This window comes from Zalophus californianus, chromosome 16 (genome assembly GCF_009762305.2).
Source record: "Zalophus californianus isolate mZalCal1 chromosome 16, mZalCal1.pri.v2, whole genome shotgun sequence".
Taxonomy (NCBI): Eukaryota; Metazoa; Chordata; class Mammalia; order Carnivora; family Otariidae; genus Zalophus; species Zalophus californianus.
This window is the reverse complement of record NC_045610.1, coordinates 12,543,182-12,555,649: the sequence shown is the minus strand read 5'-3', so window position 1 is coordinate 12,555,649 and position 12,468 is coordinate 12,543,182. Positions and strand designations below refer to the sequence as shown.

At 50.3% G+C, this 12,468-nt stretch overlaps 1 protein-coding gene across 1 annotated transcript; it reads right to left on the bottom strand.

The window, feature by feature from the left end:
* Positions 1-348: 348 nt before the first annotated feature.
* On the bottom strand, positions 349-4,924 carry PLD6 (phospholipase D family member 6). Its single transcript, XM_027626482.2, is given in 4 exon segments — positions 349-1,880; positions 1,882-1,991; positions 4,394-4,460; positions 4,462-4,924. Coding segments are annotated over 4 exon segments (963 nt in total). The 5' UTR covers positions 4,837-4,924; the 3' UTR covers positions 349-1,469.
* Positions 4,925-12,468: the final 7,544 nt, after the last annotated feature.

The window sequence follows — 12,468 nt, the reverse complement described above, 5'->3', positions numbered from 1 at the left end:
CGTGTGTTGCTCAGGGGGAAAGCGTGCACACAGTCCCCATCACCACACAGACGAGGTGGTCGCGTTCCCCCCCCCGCCACCGGGGGGAGGAAATCGCAGGGGTGAGCACACCCGCAGTGTGATGGGCCAGCCCGCCCTGCGAAAACCACCTTCGGGATCTTTGGAAAACACTTCACAAGGTCCCCCAGTAACCACGTTCGGGTCTTGCTCCTGCTGGCGGCGCCCAATTTGACCAACGGCCTCTAAACAGCTGTATGTCGTCCGCTCCCCCCCAAAATGTTACGTATAAACAGCACCTGCTATTTGAATGAGCAAAAGGCAAAGAGACACGGTAACGACCATTCCAGAACAGGAACGTATTTATTTAAACCTGCCAGACGTCCAGGACCACCCGGCCTCATCATTCGGGACACATTCTACCACTTGTCATGCTGCCCTTCAGAGCACACACTGTTGGAACACACAGGTGAGAAAACACGTTTAGTGCAAAAGCATTTCTTATTTCCAATCTATATGTTATACTTTATAGCTTCAATTAAATCAGAAAAATTAACTTGAGGTTTACTTGCCTAACACAGTAAGTCGAAGGTAACTTTAACGGGAAAAACATGCAGCACCGGAGGCCCTCTGCGGGCGGCTCCGTGGGCGTGAGGGACGTCAGGACAAGCCACATGGCATATGACACACACAAACATGACACGATGGCAGAACCGTCGTTCGGAGGTCATTTGAGCTATCGACATATAAAGATACGTGTTATGAAAAACCAGTCTGTAACACTTCACAACCGTACAGCAGATGGCTCATTACCGGTGAAAGGCAAATCCCAGAGCTGACCGTAGGAAGAGATCCGTGAGGTGCCACAGCCCGAAACCGGCCGCCCTCCCGGTTTCCTCCCCAGATGATCGGGTAACTCATGACGGACTACGCTGAGCCAAAACTGCCAATGAGCCAAGTTCATGGGTAGTGCAGGGAAGGTCACTTCTAAGCGCCCAAAATCATCTTGAATGTGAGAATTTGACAACGAAAGGCATAACGAGGGAAACAGAGGCAGCTTCTGGCCGCTTACAGTCCTTGCGCACAGACCTTGCACTTGAAGCGGCGGAGGATGAACATCTTCACGCGTTATTTGTCGTAAAGGGTCGTCATGCAAGGGGACCCGGGTCAGAGCATCACCTGCCCGCTTCGGGGGGGGGCCAGCGATGCTCACGAGGGGGCCTGGAAGGCAGCTCCCCGCTCCCGCCGTGCCCGGCACCCCTCTTCTCCTCCTGCCCTTTCAGACTCAAACCGCCGGTCAGCCCCCGAGGAGCTGGTCAGAGCAGACGGGACACGAGGGCCAGCGGTGCTCATGGCAGCGGCCGGGCCAGGGGGAGAAGCGGCAGGCGTTTGGGAGCCCTGCTGGGGACAGGGTCGGGCGCTGATGGGAGTCGGCCAAAGCAAGAGGCTCTTCTAGAATCAGGCTGGGCGGCTCAGCTTGCATGCCCGGCGGGGCTGCGGCGGGAAACAAGCTGGCCCGAAACAGCGGCTCGGTGCTGCAGGGAAGTTCGCTTTAGTGCCGCGCCGAGCGAGAACCGAGGGCGCGCGGCCGTTTTCTGAGGTTTCTGTCGCGGTGCACGCGGCCCAGGCCCGTCTGAGCCCCGCTCTTTGTAGCTTTGGGTCTGCTTACGACTCCGGGTACCAAAAGTCGTGATACTGGACACCACTCTCCCTCCCGCTCCGCAGATGGAAGAGCGAGCACCCTTCAGTGACTCTGCTTCTTCTGTGGGAAAAAGGTGTACCTTCGTAGGATTGAACTCTTCCCAAATACGCTCGAATTCTTCCAGAAAAAGCCTCACGTACTCCTCATCCTCCATAATCAGAACGTTTTCTCTGTTGTTCTGACATGGCCTGTGTGGTCCAGTTGAGGGAGCCGGTGATCAGCACCTTCCTGTCCACGATGGCAAACTTGTGATGCATGTAGCCGAGGTCCTGGTCGTGCCGCACCTGGATGCCTGCGGAAAGGGCGAGTCGGCCTTCACCACCAGCGCCCGCCCCCCCCGCGAGCAGCGACGCCTCAATCTGTTTCTGATTCGGGAGGAGACGGGAAGTCTGTCACCCTCGGGCAGGGGCTGGGGGCAGCGGCGGATGGGGGCCGACCACCACCGGCGCACGGGACGGAGTTGCCCGAGGGGACGGGAAGGGGGGACAGAGACAAGCAGATAGTGATCTCACCCAAGTCGCCTTCCCGCGGGGACAGCCCTGCCCGCGCCCAGCGCTGCCGTCCGGGGGAGGCCTGCCCACGCACCACTGCTCCAGTACAACGCCAAGCAGCAGCACAGTCCTGTTAGTGGTGCCGCGAGGGGCCGGCCATGAACCGGCCGCGGTTTCCCTGCCTTCGAGCTCCCGCTCTGCCCCACCCGGCACTGGAACAGCCCTGGAACCCTGGAAACGCCATGCACGCCAGGACTGCACCCCACTGCGTACGGGGAGGTGGGGGGGGATGAGCCTGCAGCAGGAAGACCGCAGAAGCCAGGCCCCTGGGTGCTTAGGGTGAGGAAAGTTCAGTGTCACTGGAAGTCAGCTGGGCGGGGGGGGGGGGGGGGGGGGGGGGGCAAGGTGGGGGGGGCAGGTCCCTCCTGCTTCTGTGCCTGGAGCCTACCTGCTGAAGCACAAAGAGCCAACTGCTACAAAAACGAATTCTGCCTTGCCCTGCCCTTTGGTTTACCAAAGAGCCTGTAACGGTTGCCTTTTCTTTTCCTGTCTCTCTCCTACTGCTTTCAAACTCCCCTAGGACAGGACCTGTCTGTCCGTCCCCCTCTGCATCAACCCTGGACTCATGCCTGCCTCAGTGATGAGCCATCTGCTCCGTGAACAAGACCCCTGGAAACGGGACCTAAAAGAACAGTTCAAAACCGGCTGCTTTGCACCACGGTCACCACGTTTCACAAACAAAAAAACAGGACGTCCAAGTAGGACGGGATTTCCGATGACAAACATTTTTTGAAAATAAATATGTCCCATATTGGGACACACACCAGAAATTATTTGTGGCTCTCTCAACTTCAAATTTACCTGCGGATTGGCCCAGCAACCCTGCCTTGAAACCCTCCTATGCCAGGGGACCCAGACACCACTTCCTACTTCTCACCCCCTCCGCCCAGCCCACTAGCAACCCTGTCAGCTGTACCTTCAAAACAGATCTGAATCTGACCATTTTTGGGGGCGCCTGGCTGGCTCAGTCGGTCAGGTGTCTGACTCCTGATTTTGGCTCAGGTCACGATCTCAGGGTTGGGGGATCGAGCCTGCAACAGGCTCCAGACTGGGCAGGCCCTACTTAAACATCCCCCCACCCCCCCCCCCACCCCCGGCTCCCCTCACCTTCCGCCCCTCCCCCCCCCAACCTGACCATTTCTGCCCGCCTCCAACATTACCACAGCCTCTGCCATCCGCAGAACACACCGCTACACTGAAGTTGAGGAGGAAATAACAGAACTCACAGGTAAGCCCAGGATCTGAATTTAGACCCTCTTCAAAATCATTCCTACTTCCGCTTCATCTGTCCCCACCCCAGGGGAGAAAAAGGCCAGCCAGGGCTCTAGGTCTTCCCCGTCTTGTGCAGCTCGAGGGACAAATTAACTGTTCACCAACTAAACGTTTTAGCTGCACTTTTTAGTGTGTTATTTGTGTTCACTTCCAAAGCCCCAGCATGAAATCCACTGGTGCCGTTAAGGTGAAATGCCTTTTTCCTCCTTCAGCCCCTCGGTGGGTTAGCCCAATCTTCGCCACCTTGGGGCACTTCCTCCGATGCACACAGTCACGGAGAGTCAGCTAGCGGGTGGGCTTGCAGACTTGTTTTTCGAATTCACCCTTCACTGAACCGAATTCACGGCTTCAGTGCCGTCTGGCTAGGCCACTGTCATTTCAGTCTGCAGCAGTCAAAAACTCAGCTGCCCCGCTACATCCCCGGTTCTACCTGCCCTGGGCTTTCCCCTCCACCCAAGGCCAACACCGGTCATGACAATGTGGGGAATCAAAAGAGCTCGGTCGCTCCCCGCTGTCACTGGGCAGGCCCCAGCCTCTGAAAATCCCCCAGATCTTCTCCACTGGCTGGGGACACACAGGCTGCTCACGCCCCGGGCTCACACTCAGAACCCACAGCACAGAAGCGCACCCACGGGGGGAGGGCAGGTGCCCTCTACAGATGGCCCCGGAGTCTCTCCAGGGTAAAACTATCCTGACCTCACAAGGCCACCACGGACATAAATGGGGTCACGCCTATCCTCACACCCCTGTAAGCGCCCCCTTTGACATTCCCCCCTGGGTCAGATCACGCGCCAGGTCGGGTGTGAGCCCCAGGGCGCTCCGCGGACCTGAGCTCCAAGCCTGGGCTCCCGGCCTCTGCGGCCTGGCCTACCTGCCTTTCGGAGCAGGCCGATCTGCGAGCCGTTGAGAGCCATGTAGTCGCAGTCGGTGATGACCCGGTACGCGCACCCCGCGCTGGTGCAGTAGCTGCACCGCACGGCCCAGCTGCGGGCTGGAGAAGGCAAAGAGGCAGAGCTCGAGGCTGGCGCGGGCGGCCAACAGGGCGCGCAGCAGGCGGCTGAGCGAGCTCTCGCCGTGGGGGAGGCTGCACAGGCAGCCCGCTGGGGGCCCCGACGGCCCCTCACCCGGGGCCTGCAGCAGGGCCTCGGTGCAGGTCACCTGCGACGGGAAGAAGAGCACCTCGCGCCGCGGCGGCCTCCGCCGCTGTTGCCGGCGCCCGGCCCGCAGCCAGTGCAGCACGGAGGGCAGCGCCTCCAGGGCCAGCGCGAGACCCAAGGTCGCCACGGCCGCCACCTGCCACCGTAACCGCTCCATGCCGCCTCAGCCCCGCCGACTACCCGCGGCCTTGCAGCCCACCGCGGCGCCGCTCCCGCGGCCACGTACACCTGCCGCCCCCCACCAACCGCTGCCCAACGCGCCTGCGCCCCGGCCGGCCACGTGCGTGCGACCCCCTCCAACCCCCCCGCCACACACGCCGCTCACCACGCATGCGCGCCCCGAGCCCTCTACAGGCGCCCCCCCCCACCACGCCTGCGCACACCGCCAGCCACGTGCGCCCCGCCCTTCCCCCACCACCCTCCACATACACCGCCCGTCGCGCCTGCGCGTGCCTCGGGGGTGCTCACCGCCGCTCTGGGCGGACGCGCCCCACGACCAGCGCCGCACTGCGTCTGCGTGCCCGCTGGCCACGTGCACCCCGCCACCGCCGCGATGGCGCCCGCCAGCCGCGCGGCCCGCGACGGCCCGGGCCCTCCTCCCTTGGAGGGGTGGGAGAGCGGTGCTGACCATTTCACACCTTCCCTTTGCTTTGGGTACGCCAGGCAGGGCCGGAGAAAGGCCTGGAAACACACGGAGAATGTCAAATAAGGAACCCCTAGCCGGTGGCAGGTTTGAACCCACAGTGTCAGAGACCGCGGTGTGACGGGGACAGCCCCAAGTCCAGCACTAGGCCCCTTGTATTTCGACCACCTCTCCCAGTATCAACTTGTTACTTGAAGATGCCTATTCTGCTTCAGGCGTAAACATAGTGAAAGCTGGGACGTCCTTGGTCCTGTCTTAGCAAGCACCAGACCCTCTTGTGTCTCACTTGGGAGGGGCTCTTCCTTTTCACGGGGAAGAAAAGAGAGAAGAGAGCGTAAGATTTTTTTTTTTCCTATTTTTTTCTTTCCTGAATCTTGGTCAGGAATTTCCATGGTTCGTTTGAAGACTCTCTGTGGTCTTTGAAAGGAAAGGATAACTCCTCCACCGTCTCCTCCTTGTAACCGGTCTCCAGGACTTCCCTGTTACATACAGACCCCCACGTGGGGGGGGCAAAGAAGGAGCTGATCGGAGTACCTTTGGAAAATCATGTTTCGACTGGGAACTAGAAAGCTAAGCACAAAAGGAACTGCACATAAACACTGTACTCTCGTTGGTACATTTCTTTTCCCGAGGGGGAACTGCATACATGCCCCCTGGGGTTGAACGGATCAGTAAATCCTTGGCGATATTAGGAACTGGGGTTCTCGCTGCTGGATGGCGTAAGAGATAATGCCTGTGGTTCTGTACTGCAGAGAGAGATACCACAGTGAAGTCATATTTAGCTGAGGATGTATATTACTATATATAACATACGTCAGTTTGACATACGTATATCCCATACCTCAGTCCCCTGAGAGGCCCAAGCAGTGAGACCCCAGGAGCAGTGAGCATCCCTAGTTCCCAGATCTTAGTTTCTAAACACCATTCTCCAATAAAAGGAACCAAGACTCCTTGCAGAAATGGCTGATTCTAGGTTGGGCAGGGAAATCGTAAGACGTGTTTTCAGGCATCTTGCGTTACCAGACAGTAAGGATGTGGACGTGGCAGCATGACCGAAGGTCACAGGGTAAACCTAAAAGAACCCTCAGTGCCAGACCTGGAGCAGTTTGAGAAACAAAGTAAATAATGTATATTGGATTATAACCCAAGCACAAGATAAATATACGTGACTCCATACTGATATGAAGAAATGACCGAATAAAGAAACAAGAGAGAAGATACAATCTTTTCTACAGAAGAATTCCAAATACTATATGTACACATTACCTGCCACGGAGGGAGAACTAAATCTCCCTGCCCCTTTGAAGGTGGGCTAGACTTAGTGACTACAGTAGGGAAAGGAGAAAAATGAAGTTTACATGGAGAAACTGGTAAACACCACCTTAACCAAGTGATGGTTAACATCACCAGAGATGTGTGAATGTTACGTACCCCTGATAAGATATTTTTAAAGGATTTATTTATTTTATTTTTTTAAGGAGAGAGAGATCAGGGGAAGGGCAGAGGGAGAGGAGACTCTCAAGCAGACTCCCTGCTGAGTGCGGAGCCTGATGCGGGCTTGATCTCATGCCCCCAGCATCACGACCTGAGCTGACATCAAGAGTCAATCGCTCACACCGACTGAGCCACCCAGGCACCCCCTCCCGATATGATTGATGAGAAGGACACATCACCTCTGTGGTGGTCTTTCCCGAAGCTCATAAACCCAGTTCAATCATGAGGAAAAAACATCAGAAATCCAGATTTAAGGACATGCAATCACATTCCACAGGATATCTGGCAAAGGACATGAAAAAAGGCAACAACTTAGAAACTGTAACAGACCAGCAGAGTCCGGATGCTGAAACAGAAAGTTAAGGTTACTGGGAAAAGTGGTGAAATCCAAATAAAGTCTAGAGTTCAATTAATAGTAATACACCATCGTCTGTTTCTTCACTTTGACAAGTGCATGACAGCGATGTAAGACTAACTGAGGGAAACTGGATGAGGAGTAGACGGGGACTCTCTGTGCTACCTTTGAAACTTTTCAGTAAATCTAAAATTATTCCAAATTAAAAGTTTATTAAAAATATCACACTTACACCTCCATCTGATCCAGCTGACTCTTAAATATCACCCAAGACATGAAAGCATATGTCTATGCATCTTACGCAAAGACTTGCACACAGATATTCCCACAGGTTTATGAGTATAACCCAAACCTAGACACAACACCAATGTCCGTCACCAGATAAGTAACCAAACCTTCACCCATCTATACAATGGAATACTATTTAGCAGTAAAAAGAAATAAATTACTGATATAAACTACCACATGGTGAATTTCAGTGAGGCTGAGTGAAAAAAAGACAAAACAAAGTAGGTACTGTGTGGTTCCACTGACATGCAATTCTAGGAAATGCCAATAGAGTGAAAGTAAGTAAATCAGCAGTTGCCTAGAGACAGCGGAAGGGAAGAGGGATTACAAAGAAACATAACAGTGATATGTTTCATTATCTTGTGGTGATGTGCATCTGTATGTCAAAACTTGTCAAATTGGATAGTTTCAATGAGTAGAAATTATTGTATGTCAATTATACTTCAATAAAGCTGTTTTTTTTTTAATAGAGTCCCTGAGTTTAATTCTGGCTCCCCTACTTCCAAGGCCAATTGCTTTGTCTCTTTGAGCCTCACTTTCTTCATGTGGAATGATGACAAAAATGAGAAGAGGGACTTCCAGTTATGGCAGCATAAAGAGGTTGTCAATTCCTCTGTGCAAACAAAAACAAAAACAACAACAACAACAAAAAGCTCCCCACTACACACACACACACACACACACACACACACACACACACACACACGCGACCGCTCAGGGCACTAGAAACAACAAAAAGCTCCCCACTAACACACACACACACAACACACACACACACACACACACACACACACACACACACAACGACCGCTTCAGGGCACTAGAAATCCACCAAAGGCAGACAACCAAATGAGAAGCATCCTTTTTTACAACCTGCTGCAGGTTAGTATAGGAGCAGCAGGATTCTGTGGCCTTGTTGACAGGCTGCTCGCATCCCTTCACCCTCCCAGTCTGGCTGGCAAAAACGGTAGTCTTATCAACGCGGGGCTGGCTCCAAAAACCTTTGAGGTCTTTAGTTTTGCTAGCTAAAAGTGGTGGCTCGGTTGGGAAGGAATGAGGAAAACCTGTAGCCTTACCAGCCGACCTTCCAGTCCAAGGTGGGATAAGCAGCAGACCAGGCAGAAATGTGACAGCAAGATCCAGACAGTGAGAAAACCACAGAAAAGCTGACCTACACGCTCCACCCCTCCCTGGCTAACTGGGGAGCTGTGCAGGAATGGGAGAGGCCAAGGAAAAGTGAAAGCCAGTGGAGGTTTGAAAGGATTCCCAACCCACGGACAGATCGCTCAGCAGAGGATGGGAGTCTTACAGGCTTAAAGAATTTGGGTTCAACCTCTGCCTAAATCACTGGCTGACTACTACATTAGGAAGATCCAGTGACCACTAGGAATGAATAAAAATAAGACATGAAAAAAAAACAAAAACAAAAACTAAGCAGGCCCAGTGCCACCCTACAGAGGGAGAGACTGTACACTTCAAGTCCAGGCAAGTTTCCAAAGAAAAACAACCTTAGAAAAATAAAATAGAATCCAGAATTGCTATACTATATTATCTAAAATGGCCAGTTTTCAACCAAACTTAATAGACATGCGAAGAAATAGGAAAAGTGTGACCAACATGCAGGGAACACAGCAGCCAATGCAAATTGACTTTGAGTGGACCCAGATGTTGGAAATAGTAGAAAAACACTTCGAAGCAAGTCTTATAAATATGTTCAAAGAATTAAAGGAAAATATAATGATAACGAATCAACAGATACTCATTAGAGAGTAGAAATTATTTTTTACAGTCTATGCAAAGTGTCAATTAGTTTCATCAATTGTAACCGACCAACTCTGGTGGGAAATGTTAATAGTGGGGAGGCTGGGGCACCTGGTTAAGTGTCCAGCTCTTGATTTCAGCTCAGGTGGTGGGCTCACGGTCATGGGATCGAACCCAACATCAGGTTCCACACTGGGTGTGGAGTCTGCTTAAGATTCTCTCTCTCCCTCTCCTCTGCCCCTCCACTCAAGCACGCATGCTCATTCTCTCTCTCTCTAAAAAAGGAGAACCCAACAGAATGCAATAGCAGAAGAAAAATAACTCATTTTAAAAATGGGCTAAAGACTTGAATAGACACTTCTCTAAAAAGAGAGAGAGAGAGATAACGGGGAAGGCTGTGCATGTGTGGGGACAGAGGGTATATAGGAAATCTGTACCTTCCCCTCAATTTTGCAGCAAACCTAAAACTGTTCTTAAGAAATTAAGTCTTACGGCACCTGGGTGGCTCATTTGGTTAAGTGTCTGACTTCGGCTCAGGTCCTGATCCCGGGGTCCTGGGATCGAGCCCCACATCAGACTCCAGGCTCAGCAGGGAGTCTGCCTGTCCCTCTCTCTCTTCCCCTTTCCCCACTCGTGCTCTCTCTCTCTCTCTCTCTTAAATCAATACATCAAATCCTAAAAAAATAAAGAAATTACGTATTTTACACCGTGCACAAAAATAAACTCAAAATGTATTAAAGACCTAAAGGTGAGACCTGAAATGATAAAACTCCTAGAAGAGAACACAGGCAGTAATCTCTCTGACATCAGCTGTAGCAACGTTTTTCTAGATACGTCTCCTCAGGCAAGGGAAACAAAAGCAAAAATAAACTATTGGAACTACACTAAAATAAAAAGGTTTTGCACAGCAGATGAAGCCATGAACAAAATAAAAAGGCAACTTATTGAATGAGAGAAGATATTTGTAAATGATATATCCAATAAGGGGTTAATATCTAAAATATATAAAGAGCTTGTAAAACTCAACACACACACACACACACACACACACACACACACACACACACACACAAAACAAACAAAAAAAAACAATCTGTTTTTAAAAAATGGGCAGAGGACCTGAATGGACGTTTTCCAAAGGAGACATCCAGATGGCCAACAGACACGTGAAAGGATGCTCAACATCACTCACCATCAGGGAAAGGCAAATCCGCAATGAGATATCACCTTACATCTAACAGAATGGGGAAAACAAAAAAGACGAGAAATAACAAGTGTTGGTGAGGATGTAGGGGAAAGGAACCCTTGTGCACTGTTGGTACAAATGCAAGTTGCTGCAGCCACTGTGGAAAACTGTATGGAATTTCCTCAAAAAATTAAAAATAGACATATATGATCCAGTAATTCCACTACTGGGTATTCACCCAAAGAAAATGAAAACACTAATTCAAAAAGATATATACACCCCTATGTTCATCGAGGCAGTATTTATAATAGCCAAGGTATGCAAGCAGCCCAAGTGTCCATCAGTAGATGAACGGATAAAGAAGACATGGCATGTACATACGATGGAATATTACTCGACCATAAAAAGGGATGAGATCTTGCCATTCGCAACAACGTGGACCGACCTAGAGGGGACTATGCTAAGTGAAATAAGTCGAGCCGAAAAGACAAATACCATATGATTTCACTTACGTGTGGAATCTAAACAAAGAAACAAATAAAGGCAGAAATAGGCCCATAAATACAGAGAACAAACCATTGGTTGCCGGGGGGGGAGGGAAGAGGGTGGGGAACGGGCAAAATGAGTGAAGGGCAGTGGGGGAGAAAAGGGTTCCGGTTTTGGTGAGTAAGTCACAGGGATGGAAGGCCCAGCAAAGACAATATAGTTAATGGTATTGTAATAGGGTCCTACAGGGACAGATGGCAGCTACACTTCTGGTGAGCAGAGCATAATGTACAGAGTTGTCAAATCACTGTGTTGGACATCTGAAACTAATGTAACAGTGTGTGTCAACTAGACTTCAATAAAATAACTTTTTTTAATTTTTTAAAAGATTTTTATTTATTTATTTGAGAGAGAGATCGCAGAGGGAGAGGGAGAAGCAGGCTCTCCATGGAGCAGGGAGGCCGATGTGGGGCTCAATCCCAGGACCCTGAGATCATGCCCTGAGCCAAAGGCAGACGCTCTACCAACTGAGCCACCCAGGCGCCCCAACAAAATAATCTTTAAAATTAAGTCTTTTTAGAAAGTCTATGCAAACCATGTATCAAATAAGAGGTTAGTTTCCAAAAGATACAAGGAACCCCTAGAATGCAATAGCAGAAGATAAATAACTCATTTTAAAAATGGGCTAAAGACTTGAATAGACACTTCTCCACAGGAAACATACAATTAATTGGCCAATGGGCACAGGAAAAGAGCTTAATGTCACTAATCATCAAGGAAATGCAAATCAAGACCACATGAGATATCACCTCACATGTGTTAGGATGGCTATTAGCAAAATAACAAAAGACGTTGACAAGGATGTAGAGAAATTGGAACCTTTGTACACTGTTGGTGGGAATCCCAATAGCGCGGCTGCTATGGAAAACAATATGGAGGTTCCTCTGAAAATTAAAATAGAACGATATATAACCTAGCGATCTCACTTCTGAGTACTTATCCAAAAGAACTGAAATCAGGACCTCAAAGAGATATTAGCACTCCAACATTCAGTGCTCCACTATTCACAGTAGCCACAACTTGGATGAAGCAACCTAAATGTCCATCAATAGATGAATGGATAAAGAAAATGTGCTGGTATATACATACAATAAAATATTGTTCAGCCTTAAAAAAGGAGGAAATCCTGCAATATGCAATGACATGAACGAAACTTGAGGATATTGTGCTTAGTGACACAAGCCAGTTATAGAAGGACAAATAGTGCATGATTCCAGTTACATGAGGTGTCTAAAACAGTCAAACTCATAGAATCAAAGTGTAGATGGTGATTGCCAGGGGATTGGGGAGAGGGGAAATGGTGTTGCTTAATCAATGAGCATAAAGTCTCAATTGTGCAAGATGAATAAGTTCTAGAGGTCTGCTATACAACACTGTCCCTATAATTAATGCTACTGTATCGTACACTTAAAAATTTGCTAACAGGGCAAATCTCATTGTGTTATTACACAATAAAAGAAAATTTGAAAAAGAAGTCTAAATGGAAGTTCTGGAGTTAAAAAGAACAATTACAGAA